Source organism: Alternaria viburni (genome assembly GCF_023758015.1).
Source record: "Alternaria viburni strain BMP 2772 chromosome Unknown scaffold_2, whole genome shotgun sequence".
NCBI lineage: Eukaryota > Fungi > Ascomycota > Dothideomycetes > Pleosporales > Pleosporaceae > Alternaria > Alternaria viburni.
In genome coordinates this window covers 153097-165311 of record NW_026055771.1, presented here as the reverse complement: position 1 = coordinate 165311, position 12215 = coordinate 153097, and the positions used below count along the sequence as shown (strand labels likewise).

General features: G+C 51.8%; 6 protein-coding genes across 6 annotated transcripts; 4 read left to right on the top strand and 2 right to left on the bottom strand.

Annotated features, from left to right (window-relative positions):
• Positions 1 to 153: 153 nt before the first annotated feature.
• J4E79_000985 (uncharacterized protein) lies at positions 154 to 602 on the top strand (the record flags this gene model as incomplete). The annotated part of the gene is made up of 2 exons (XM_049349896.1): positions 154 to 418; positions 478 to 602. The coding sequence occupies 2 exons, from the start codon at positions 154 to 156 to the stop codon at positions 600 to 602; spliced, it is 390 nt and encodes a 129-aa protein (XP_049215055.1).
• Positions 603 to 1636: 1034 nt separating this feature from the next.
• On the top strand, positions 1637 to 2121 carry J4E79_000984 (uncharacterized protein; the record flags this gene model as incomplete). Its single annotated transcript, XM_049349895.1, has 2 exons — positions 1637 to 1898; positions 1982 to 2121. 2 exons carry the CDS (start codon positions 1637 to 1639, stop codon positions 2119 to 2121), a joined length of 402 nt encoding a protein of 133 aa, XP_049215054.1.
• A 481-nt stretch (positions 2122 to 2602) lies between these two features.
• Positions 2603 to 3174, top strand: J4E79_000983 (uncharacterized protein; the record flags this gene model as incomplete). Its single annotated transcript, XM_049349894.1, has 2 exons — positions 2603 to 2966; positions 3056 to 3174. 2 exons carry the CDS (start codon positions 2603 to 2605, stop codon positions 3172 to 3174), a joined length of 483 nt encoding a protein of 160 aa, XP_049215053.1.
• Positions 3175 to 3509: 335 nt separating this feature from the next.
• J4E79_000982 (uncharacterized protein) lies at positions 3510 to 3946 on the top strand (the record flags this gene model as incomplete). Its single annotated transcript, XM_049349893.1, has 2 exons — positions 3510 to 3849; positions 3891 to 3946. The coding sequence occupies 2 exons, from the start codon at positions 3510 to 3512 to the stop codon at positions 3944 to 3946; spliced, it is 396 nt and encodes a 131-aa protein (XP_049215052.1).
• A 442-nt stretch (positions 3947 to 4388) lies between these two features.
• On the bottom strand, positions 4389 to 7784 carry J4E79_000981 (uncharacterized protein; the record flags this gene model as incomplete). The annotated part of the gene is made up of 2 exons (XM_049349892.1): positions 4389 to 4611; positions 4663 to 7784. 2 exons carry the CDS (start codon positions 7782 to 7784, stop codon positions 4389 to 4391), a joined length of 3345 nt encoding a protein of 1114 aa, XP_049215051.1.
• A 1938-nt stretch (positions 7785 to 9722) lies between these two features.
• J4E79_000980 (uncharacterized protein) lies at positions 9723 to 12139 on the bottom strand (the record flags this gene model as incomplete). The annotated part of the gene is made up of 2 exons (XM_049349891.1): positions 9723 to 9801; positions 9948 to 12139. 2 exons carry the CDS (start codon positions 12137 to 12139, stop codon positions 9723 to 9725), a joined length of 2271 nt encoding a protein of 756 aa, XP_049215050.1.
• Positions 12140 to 12215: the final 76 nt, after the last annotated feature.

Genomic DNA, 12215 nt, shown 5'->3' with positions numbered 1-12215 from the left:
CTTACTTTTGTTGGATGAGAGTACATCGCGGAGACATATAAAGCAAGCATGGTACACCGTTCTCTATCTCACCACAACATCTCATCTCATCTCCCTCTTTCCACATTCATCTATCCATTCATACCCCCAGCAACCCCATATCCAAACTTCAACATGCAGCTCACCACTCTCATCACTCTGTTCGCCACTGCCATCGCCGTAAGCGCGACACCCGTCGAATTAGAGGAGAAGCGTCAGCTCGAAGGCGCTCCTCGCGTCTACGCCCGCTTCTTCCGCGACAACGGTTGCGGGCCCACTCCATGGGCTGAAGATACTGTCTTCTTGCAGTCCGAGACTGTGGGACTGGCTGGATGCCAGGATCTGACTGTTGGGCCTTTCGCCAGCACCAGTTTTGACATCAACAACTTCAGCAGGACTGGTAGGTGAAACTTCATGATTACTAGGAGGCTATAAGAGCTTCGCTAATGATGAGAGTAGTGAGGTTCTTCAACTTGCCTTGCTCTCAGCTCACGTCTACTACGAGCGGGAACTTTGTCGATATCGCTCCCGGCCAGGCTCCCAGCTGTAAGAACTTGGCTATCCGGTCCTGGGTCACCATCTAAATGGCATCCCGTCGTATGACAATGGCTCTATATCTGCTGAAAAGGTCAAAATATCACAGTGGGTCTAAAGTATCTGGTCTAGTCGTGAAGATGGAGGAGTTGAGTGGTGTAAGGAGAAATGTGAGATGAGTCGGGTCCAACACTCCGGTCTCGTCTTGCGGGTGTTATTTCATAGTCTTCTTGTCGCTCTTTTAGTAAGAATATAAGATTTTTGGGACGCACCCGTGTATACTTGCACAATATCTACCGTTGCAGCTTACGTGCACGCGAAGTCTGACGCCAGCCTTTAGATACATTCTCGTAGAAGACGTCGTGAGTCTACTAGCACACACGCAGTTTTGCAGGAAAGCTTCAAGCGCAGTGGTATTGGGAGGTCTTGTAAGCACGGGGTCAGAATCTAGCAACTCGAGTATGTGGGTACAGAGACGGCAGTCGCGCTAGTATACAGGTAGCGGTGACGTAGCAGCAGGCTAAAGATGGACCATCAGGCCACGAGTTGACTAGAAACCAACGCAACTTCCCTCTTGAGCTCCCGCAACGCGTCAATGCTGCCAGACAAGACCTCGGGAATTTGCGCATCCCTGTCCTGACCGGAAACTGATCACGGCGTCAGCAACAACACACCGACGAGAAAGAGCATTTGAAGCACGAGCTCATATCAAAACTCTACTATCATAACTTATAGCCCATTCAGTAACGATTCAGATCCACACGGCATCATTTCCATTACTGAAACGGTCGTCTTGGGCGATGGCTTACTATCATGCGTCTGACCTCACCAAGCCCTTCACGACAACAGATTTGGACGTGACCAGGGCGAGTAGAATATACGGTTGGAGAGTTGATTCAGAGGATATGGTGAGAGATGATCCATAGAGCATGTCGCGTATAGGTACAGCGGAGATAGTCCTACCGCCAGATGGGTATAAAGGAGGCCTGTTCTGGCATTCATGATTCTTTACCACTACATCTATCGCAATTACATTCAAACAATTCCAATACTACAAGCCAAAAGAACTCAAAACATCATCAAAATGCAGCTCACCACTATCGCTGCCTTCCTTGCGGCCGCCGCTAGTGCCGCTCCTGGTACACTGTCTCCACGGGCATCTGGAAGCGTGCGCGCACGTTTCTATAGCGATGGCGGCTGCGGTAGCAACGGCAATGATATAGCTCAAGCTGAGTTGATCCTCACGTCAACCAATGTTACAGGCAAGGCAGGATGTCGGGACTTGACCATCGGGCCATACCCTGCTGTATTCTTCGATCAGAGCACTCTGGATTCAAACACAAAGAGTAAGTCAAGGCACAGCTTTATCCAGCCAGATACCCACTGGGAGATTTTGCAATGATAGTTATGCTAATTTTTCGTCATCCAGTTCGCGTCTTGAATGTGCCCTGCTCTCAAGTTGCGGACAACTTGGACCAGACCCCTGGAAACAGGATTGACATTGGGCCACGGGACGTCATGACCGGATGCAAGTCCTTCACTGTGCTTTCCTACCTTACTTTGCCGTAGAGAAGTCATTCTCCCGGCAATTGCAAAAGTAGATGGTACGAAGTGAGGATGGAGATGTAGTAGATTGGGTCCAACACTCCAATCACGTACATGGGTGTTTGCGAAGTGTTTCTCTTTGTTTGTCTTTGTTCTCTTTAACCAACTTTGTAGTCACTCGTTTAGTTTAGAATTCCGAAAACATCAGGTCATATGCCACTATCTCCTATGGCTCGTTGATATAATGCGGTGATTCTACGGTATTCACGCGCCACTTCCTTGCTAAGGCTAATCACCGCTCACCTGTATTCAGATTCCGATTGGAGTAAGCCGTTTTTCAATCGCTCATTCCGAGCTTGGACAGTCACCTCGACCTGTGTCACAATTAGCGCACTAACTCCCGCGCGCTCTTTTACCACGCCTATTTTCCCCAGACTCACCCCACTGCTCCTTCCACCCATTGCGCAACAAAGTCATTCAAGGAAACAACTACCAAACACCCAAGATGCATCTCATGAATCTTCTGCTCGCGTGCATCTTCGCCCTGTGCGTCATTGCCGCACCCGCGGACTTTACGTTGCACTCTCCGCTCGCGATTCCTGTCCCCGGCTCTGCAACCTACGACGCCGACGTCGCCGCTGTCCTTGCCTACGTCCGTTCCCACAACTCTTCCCCCATCCAGAGATCCGCCGCCGATGAGCCAATTACTAGATTATGCGGCATATATACTAGTACTCCAGTCTCCGATCCCATCTACCAGGAAATGCGCGAAGATGGATCGTTCAACTATCGCAGCTTCGATCTAGCTGCGGGCTCCACTATCGAGGGCATCCTTAACCGCCACTGCGGATTCTGCATGTACTTTGACGGTAAGTGTGTCCGTTTTTCTACTTGCAGTACCTGCGGCGCTCCCAGACTGCACGCTGATTGGCAAGGAATCAACTGACACGTATTACAGAAGAAGGCGCTCTCATCATGTCCGTAGGACCCGATCAAGTGAATTGGGCGCATCCTACAACTGCCAAGACCTACATCTGCTGGCGTCCGCCGATGAGGGGTCACGAAGGTGGTAACTGAAGATGATCAGCGTGGAGGGTCTGCATGTCGATACCGAAGTTCTCGATATTGCTTTCAGACAGTGTGGTTATTTGTCACACTAACACGGTCTTCCTTCTTTTCTTCCACGGAAGTGGGATGTGGCGCGTTAGGACCGTATGCGTCGTGCAGTCCGTCAATATGAGGAATTGACAAGCGTAACAATTCAACAAGAATTCGCCGGTGATGGTGATGTACACTTCACATACAGCTCAGTTCCAATCACACATGAACATCTGGGATCTCTGTATCTCCAATAGTTCCTAAAACCCACTCTTCCTCTCTCATTTTAACCTTCTCTCCCTCTGAAACTACCGATGTCTTCCCAGCCACGACAATACACAAGCGAACAAGTTAAGACAAGCTGGTCAAATAAACCACTACACATCAAGCTTGGCATTTCAGAAGCAGAAATGAACGCGCATTTGGCTCTGCAAGCGCGCGTGCACGACTACGAGGAACGCGACAAGGAGAAAGCAAACGAACTGGAGCCCGAAGCAGAGCTAGATACAGACTCACATACCAGCGTCGAAGAAGAAAAGCTGGAAGGAAAGAGCGTAGTACATGAAGATGAGACGCACAGTGCGAGCGGCCAGAATGACCGTGCGAGGAGGACTTCCGAAAAAGATGAAACGGTGGTCGTTATGGGCGGCGGCGGTGAAAGAGACATAGTGGTGATAACAATTAGGCATGTACAGGCCGCTGCGACTACTGGAGAAGGAAGTACATCCAATGGAGATGGCAAAGGAAGTGAGGGCGGGCACACATCGGGCGAGGTATGGACAGAGAGTCCGCATTTCCTTTGGGGGTCTTGAAAGATCATGATTCTTGAATGGTATAACATCAGTATCTCATCATCCCATTCCACAATATCAACGTCATCCAACGACACTTTGCCCCGTAGTGATCTCTCTTCTTCTATTACTCCAGAACGCCTTGCTGGGTGGTGATGATACATGAAAGGTGACATGTGGGTGAAGATGCGTGTAGTCGTTGGCCACTTCCATCATAGTACTCATCGGGGCTGAATGTGCACGTAGTTCGGAGGTGATGTGGTCAGGCCATTGAAGAGTCATTCTCTCCTTGCAGCGGGACCATGCGACGACCATCGCGAGACCGTCACCTAGTCCAATGAAGCGTAAGCGTCATTCCGTAACCAGCCGCGACTGGAGGCTGATTTCGGATGCTGTCTCACTTCAAGTCGCTTCGGTGCTCGCTTTCTCGGCCTCCACTTCTGTGCTCTGCTCCGTTTCCTCGCTCTTGTTCTCTTTGATTTCTTTTTGAGGCTCCACCTTAGGTTCCGCCTTGGGCTGCGCAACAGTTTTGCTGACTACGAGACCGATGAGATGAGAACCAACGTTGCCAGCACCATCGATAGGCCCGAGTTTCGCATCGAATAGCTTCGCCTCGCGTAGCAATCTGAGTGGTGTCAGCTATCATACACTTCCCGAAATTGACTTTGTCACGTACCGTGCTTTACCACCGGGCGTCTTCACTGCCGCCTCCTTGATGACACCACCGACCTCCTCTCTGTAGCTCTCAAATACAGGTCCCATAATCATGCGGACCTGAATGTCGCTCAAGTACTTGTTAATCACCTTATGCATGGTCACCGTGTCCTTGGTCAAGCTCTCCATGCTGGGGCTGACATCTTTGTTGACTTCAGCCTCAGTATCCCATTCCACTTTCTTGAGGCTGCGCATGTGAACCTTCGCCCTCCCAGCTAAGATGCCTGTGAGCTTTTCGTGGATTTGGTTTTGTTGGTCGTACAACAGGCGCTTGACATTGTCAAACTCGCCGATTGAGGATTTGTTCGAAGCTGATGCAGTACGGCGCCGGAAGCACTCGCGGATGTAAGGTAGGATGGCGACAAGGAAGGAAAGTGTCTGAGAAGCAATGGCGAGATGTTTGGTGTTGATATTCTTCAAGCCAGCTGACTGCATGGCGCCCGCGCCGAGAATCAGTTGACAAAGTCGGGAGTTGAAAAGCTTAATGTAGTCGCAAAGGGAGGTGGAGACTTCCGAAGTCATACTTGGCATCGCGGAAACCAGAATTTCGAAGCGCTCGATACCTCGAAGGACGACTGTAGATGATTCAGAGATGGTGTACTTCTCCTCATCCACAACGGCAGGGATAGTGGTCTTGTTCTTTTCCTTTGGCTTCTCTTCGGATGCGCCGTTGGTTTGTACTAAAGTGCCATTTGTGGTCGGCTTTTCGATCTCTCGAAGAATGTCACCAGTTTCGGCCCAGCTTGGTGGGTCGCTCTCCATTCCCTTCAACAACCGTGCTAGGACCACAGTGTCGCTTGCGTCAAAGTCTTTCGGTTCCCAACGATCTGAATCCATTGCTTTTATCAGTTCTTGTTTCTCGAAGTCTGCAAATTTGGAGACGAAGTCGTTGATGTGGGTGTTCACCACACCCTTAAGTGCAGCACCGGAACGTCCTGAGACAGCTTCACACTCATCCGCAAAAAGCCGACACATGTTGAAGTACCGTAGGAAGCGTTCCAATGGGAGATTAGCTGTAGCTTCTGAGCGAACTTTGAGGAGCTTGGTGATCTGTGTCTGTGCTGCGTCGACAGCCTGGCCTAACAAACTTGACATATCCAGAGCTTGCATAAGTTCCATCTGCAGATCGTTGGAGCTTGGCGCTGGCACGTTATTGCCCACGTAATCATCGATACTGTGCATATACGGACTCCTTGGAGGAGAGCGAAGCCCGCCAGCAGAGGCGGGAGGGGTAGTCACGCCGCTTGTGACATCAAGAAGCACCTTGATCAGTGTGCTTAGACGGCGGAGCGCCTCTCCGATGTTGGTGAAAATATTAGCGAAAAAGACCTCGGCGTCCTCAGGATCCATTGCGCGCAAATTACGCGCAAGGATCGAATTCTTGTCCTGCTGACTAGTTCCTCGACCGCCTCTTGTTGACACAGAAGCCATAGAACCAGTATCGTCTTCTGATGAGCTCGGCAAATGTTTCCGGATGAGAACTTTCATCTCTTTGATCATAGCCTCCCTGAAAGTTGCGCTAGCTTGGTTGGTGAATTGTGCTCCGCTCAGGCCATAGAGACTAGCTCGTAGCTCCGCTCGTAACTTTTCATCTGTCGTCATGTAGGCTGGTAAGGTCGTCTTCGGTTTCTGGTTGGCCCCGCGTGCTTTTTGCGACGCAGCAGTCCATCGTTCCAGGGTATCATGAGCCGGAACTCGCTTGACATGCTCTCGCAGGTCAGTGAGCAGAGTGTCGACAAAGCGTACTTCAAAGCCTCTGCCCACGCGGAACTTGAGCTCGGTAATGTTCTCGAATACTCCGTCTAGTGCTCTCAAGTGTCGCAAATCGATCAACTGCGGAGGTAATCGTGTGTCAAGCCATGAGGTGCTCTGTGTATCAGTCGTGTCCAGCGCGCCTGTTATCAGTCGTTCGATGACTTCTATCCGGGCCATGGCGGTTTCAAGGTCACCATCGACAACGGCTTCGTCGCAGTGCGAGAGTCCGACGATGACAGCCTGTAACTGGTCGACCGAGTCTGTCAGCCTCCTCAAATTCTCTCTCCGCCTCTTCATTTCGACGACCTTCAAGCCTCCTATTGCCATTTGCTCATCCAGCCTCTTCAAGTCTTCCCTGAGACCTTTGATCCTTGCGACCGAATCTGATGCTTCCGTCTGAAGCTCGCGGAGGGAGCCGAGCGCGGCGAAGAAGGATGTCGATGCGGTGGATATGGCCAAAATCAAGTGCACCTCAACCGTGTCCATGTACCATGACAGCTTCTCTTGTAGAATCGCGTTCGTAGCCAGAGCTTTCCGCCCGGGAGGTTGTGGGACGTCCAGAGAGCCGTTTGCCCCAAAATCATCGTTGCTTGCTGCCCGCGCTGGCCTGACCACCTCGGATCGCTCGCTCACTACGTCAAAGGTTCGCGGGTTTTCTAGGTGGAAGTTCTCGTCGAAGTAGATGTTGGGTATTGTAGATAGCGGCGTGATGGCTGGGAGTGCGCGCTTGGATCCGCTCGTTCGACGCTTCGGTTTCGGTGGCCCGTTGGAAGAGAAGGGCGTGCCTGCTAGATTAGGTGTCCCCGCTGGTGACTCAGTCGCGTCCTCCTTCTTCGACCCTCTCCTTACCGGCTGGGCGGCCTCTGCTTCGGCTTCGGCCTTTGCGCGTTGGAAAGCGTCGTACAGACCGCCGACTTGCGACAGGTATGGGTTGAAGGTGGACGGCTCGATGTGGGGTACATTTGTCAGAGTCACGGGTGGGATGTCTTTGGTGGATGGAGGGCGGTGGCCTGCGGTCGCCGTGGCAGTCGTATGCGGCACCATGCCAGTCCGCATGATGGGCGGCGTGAGCAACGTGGAGATGGCATTGTTGCTCTGCTCTCTCACCGCGCCCATGGTGCTCTTGAAGCCGCTGTCGAGTGCGCCCCCAACCGAGTGTATCGAAGACGCGGTTGAGCCACGTCGCGGCTTGTAGCGCCCGCCCGTGGAGCTGGGCCTGTTTGTCCAGTCATGGTTCGCTGATGGGAACGGGAAGGCGCCCTGCGGCGGGTTCGGCGACAGGAACTCGAAGCTCTCGGTCGATCTCCGTGGGGTATCGGGGGAAGACATGATGGCGGCGCAGGTCGGGGGTGGTGAATAGGCGGCGGCATGGGTGGGCAGGGGGGCACATCTATCGCATGCTGGGAGACGTGTGGACGGGTGTCAAGCTCGGAATCATCAATCAAAGACAGCAAGCAGAAGGCGCAATGGGGAGATTGGTTGTGTCAAGCGTCACCTGAATGTCGTGGCTAGCCAAAGTTCCACGCGCTCGGTGGTGACGGTGCATGGGCCCTGGAGCGGCTTCTGGAAGCTTGACAAGGATCATGCAGCCGAAACACAACCGCCGACGGCTCCACCTACTTCAGACCCTTATGTAAGCCACGCCTCTCTTCCCAACCCATCCGCGTCCCTTACGTCCTTGGGGTACCATTATGCTTTATCCCAGCCTCTCATACACAGCCGTTTTCAACATCGATACTATGCCACCAACCATGCTACCTCCTTCCCCTGCGTCTTGCCTGTCGTCAGCAGGCGGCTTGACAGCATCCCTACTTTCCTCTCCCAATCCATACTTGTCACGCACAGACTTCCAGTCAGTAGGAACAATCAAGTCTCCTCGGCAGAAATGACATCGCATCCGTTTTCTGTCGCTCCGCGCAATCCTGCGCATCTGATCAAGGCACGGCTGGCATAATATATGGCCGCACGGCACGATGATAGCAGGATTGGCCACAGTTTCGAAGCAGACCGGACATTGAAAAGGCTTGCTGGCTGCTGCAAGTCGCTCGAGTGCACTATCGTCGAATTCGCTCTTTGCTGGGTCGAGGTCGAGTCTTCGAAATAGTTCGTGCGTGGCTTCCGAGCGTCTGAACGCATAGCTTGGCTGAGCATAATCGACATCTCGCCTAGCGCTCTCAATAACTCGCCCATCTCCCACCGCGCCTGGATTGCGACTTGCGCGTTCTTGCCTGGTGCTAGAACGCATGGGGCCCTGTAAAGCATTCCATACTGGATGCCGATGGAGAGCGAGTATCACATCAGTCCTTCGTAAATCATCAGGACCAATCGGATCAGGAACCGGTGCATTGGGAAAGTGCGGCAAAGTTTCGTCAGTGTCGATTGTAAGACTTTGTATACGGGGAGGCGTTTGTGCCGATGTTTGCAAAAGGCTCATAGACATGCTGGAGCTTTGCATAGGCCGCATCATGTCTTGAATCTCAGCTTGCGCCGCAGGCGTAAGAGAGATGGATGCAGATCTATGTCTAAATGCCGAGTCCCTGACACGTCTTCTACCGGTGGAGTTGGGTCCCATGTTCGCGAGGTGGTCTGTACTTGGGGTAATGTGGTTGGTACTTGGGGTGATATAGTCGGTTCTTGCGGTGATGGAAAGGAAGATGAATGAAATGGATATCAAGAATAGTGTGCGTGGATGTTATATGAGGCCCGAGTGAGTAGCAAAATTCGTGAGTGCAGGTACCTTGGTTGGCATTCTCGCTTCCCAAAGTTTTTGACGAGACGTAATGTGTGGATTGGAATCACATCAACGTAGACAGATTCGCGAACGCACTAGGTCTACCATTGCGGCTGTGACTCTGGAAGATCCTGTCTTTAGAACCGATCGAAGAAGAGCGAGAGACATCGACATGCGGGGTCCAGTAATATCAAGCAGACTATCATAATCATCTTGATCCAGGCCCATTTCCATAAAATTGCGAAACTGCGCGACAACAACTAGCGATGATTACATGGAGCAGCGAATTCCAGACCATGCTTTCCTAGCTACCCGTTTCGTTGTCTCGGGATGCGGCATGTATCTGTACCTTGACTCCTTCTTTGGCGTAAATGTGCACGATCCCCTCTTGCGAGTCATAATCGAACTGGCCTAAATGGCGGTTGTTCGCTGAACACTGTAAGGGAACCAGTGCTTTTCTCCGCTTCGCATTGGGTGGGCTGATCATGTCCATGAAGCTGCGCCTCTTTCTTGCCGTTGAAAGGCTAGACACCGCACTAGATACGAGTGGTAACGAGCTGGCCGCCGCAGATACCGTCGACATTGGTGTAGGAGGACGTAAGGTATTCAGGCGCCCTATTGTGTCCTCTCTCACAAGAATACGCATTTCGCGAGATGCCCGTGTTCCTTTACCTTGTGTGCTACCACCTGCAGAACCTGGAGAACTTGAAATTGTGGTGCAAGTATGCTGCTGCGTTTCCTGAACTGTAGCGCTATAGGACGTCGCTTCGCGAATGACCTGTGTGGTCGTCGGGTGGTGCGTCACCGGCGACGAGTGAGGTGTAGTTCGCTGAATTGTCTGCTGCGTAGTATCGTCGGTCGTTACAGTCGCTTGGGACCCGCCCATCTCGTTGGTGTACTTCTTGGCCAGCAAAGCAACGTCACGAGCATGCCCATCGAGCTTGTCAGCATCAGGCACCTCCCACTTCTCCTCAGCCATGCGTTCCAAATCTTCCAAAGATACAGCATCTTCCCAAGTTCTGTCATGATGTATCTTCTTGACTCTGGGGTGTCGCAACATTTCGAAGGATTCGTTTTGGAGCTTCTCAAAGCCGCCGCCAAGAATCTCTGCTACGAAAGGCTTCTTGAATGCTGCGGTCATCCGCCAGTCATAGCCTTTGGGATGCTGGATTTCGAACTCAAGGGTCGACCCATTGTCTCGTAGGGTAGACAGGCGGATGTAACCTTGAACGTTCATGTATTTCGCATCGCTCTTTGGTATGCACTTGTCGAGGCTGAGGCTCGCAACGATCTTGAACTTTGGCTTTGCACCCGTGCGTTGTACCGCATCCTTGTTCGTACAACACCCCAAATGGAAATGCGTCCAATGTAAAGGCCTCAAGTCACTCTTTGCCGCGACTTGCGCATCAAAGCTAGCCCCGACCACAGCGAAGTCGCCCAAATCTCTCTCACCACCCATGTCACCGAGGTAATCTTTTTTCAATTTGATAAAGAAACTTGTTTGACGATGCCCTTGCTCTGAGAGAAGTGGGAAGTACGGCGCATGCAACGGCTTGAGAACTAGTCCTTCTTGGTGTTCGGCTAGGTTCCGGGCAAATATCTGTTTAAGGTCTGTTATGCCATCCCCTGTCTTAAAGTCCAAAAGTGTCCACTCCGATCGCATTGACCGACCGGGGATTACATGGACAAGGTTCCTCAAGATCTTGCGACGGTCTTGAAGGCAGTGACGTAGAGTAGATTCGTCATCCAGCACAAGGATGTCGAAAAACACGAGCATGAGATGCTCCCATTCGTGCGGCAGTGAATCTTGAAGCGTGCCGATGAAAGAACCAGAGCGGGTGATGTGCTTCCTGATCTTGGAGAACCCCATTATTTTCTTTTCTTTGTCACTGTAAAGTACCATCTCGCCCAAGATGATGCACTTCTTCTTCAAGACGCAGTCTGGTCGACCGATACGGAGGGCTTCGCGAATCGTAGCATGCAAAGGCTTTCGGTCCGCCGTTGCGTCCTTTCCATTTTTAGAAAAGATGCGGATGTCATTAGGTGCATTGTCCAGGTCAACGTGTATCTCGCAATACTCGCCGTCGTACTTCACTTCGGCAGCCCAAGCGCGCTGACCCACAAGCTGCATGCAGTGCTTGAACGACCAAGCTTTGTGGAACGTCGGTCGCCCCACCTTGATTCCAACAATAGCTCTCAGTTTCTGTGCCGCGTCGACTCGCAAAGATCTTTGCTTTGAGTGCTCTGGTACTGCGGGATAGCAGCTCAGATCGCCTTTGAGCATCTTGAAGACGGCGTCGAAGTCATTTTGGAACATCAACAATTCTGGTAAGAGAAAGTGGTAGCAGTCCAGAACAAACTTCTCATCAAGCTCCACGGTACAATGATCTCGCAGGACGAGACGCACCAACCACTTTGCTTCCCACGACTCGAGTCTCACGAGTATCTCCTTCAGCTCGGCATCGGTCTGGAAATCCGAGTTACGCTTCTTCCTGATGACCTCGTCGGAGAACCGATAGCTCGCTGCTAATTGTTCGAGCAATCGGTCGATTCGTTCGATCGGAAATGCACGTTTGCTGGCGAATGTGCCATCCCAAGGTTTCATTGCTCGTTCGACATACGCCCCAAGGTCACCGTAGTTCCCTGTATGCCAGCCCTCAAATAGAGCTAATTGACCGTGATTGAAGGCAAGTAGACTTGCAAGTTTCTTTGCAAGTAATGGCGATTGCATTCCATAGACTCGATCTTTCCTTCGATGTGGAAAGAGAGCAGACAAGACGGCGCCCCCGTTTGTATCGGGATCATCTAGGGCTTCTCTCTGCTCGAGAAACCACTGCGAGATTGTCTCGCGTATAGGGTATTTCTCTTGCTTGGCAAGTAACCGTGGTCGTCGTGTCGTGATGGTCTCGACGTTTTGTAGGAGACTGCAAATGGCGCCGAAGGTGACGGTCATTGTAGGCGTGCCGATGTACGTAAACCGGGGATTATCGTATCGTGCTGGGCCTGCTAGGGCTGTTTATGCTTGAACT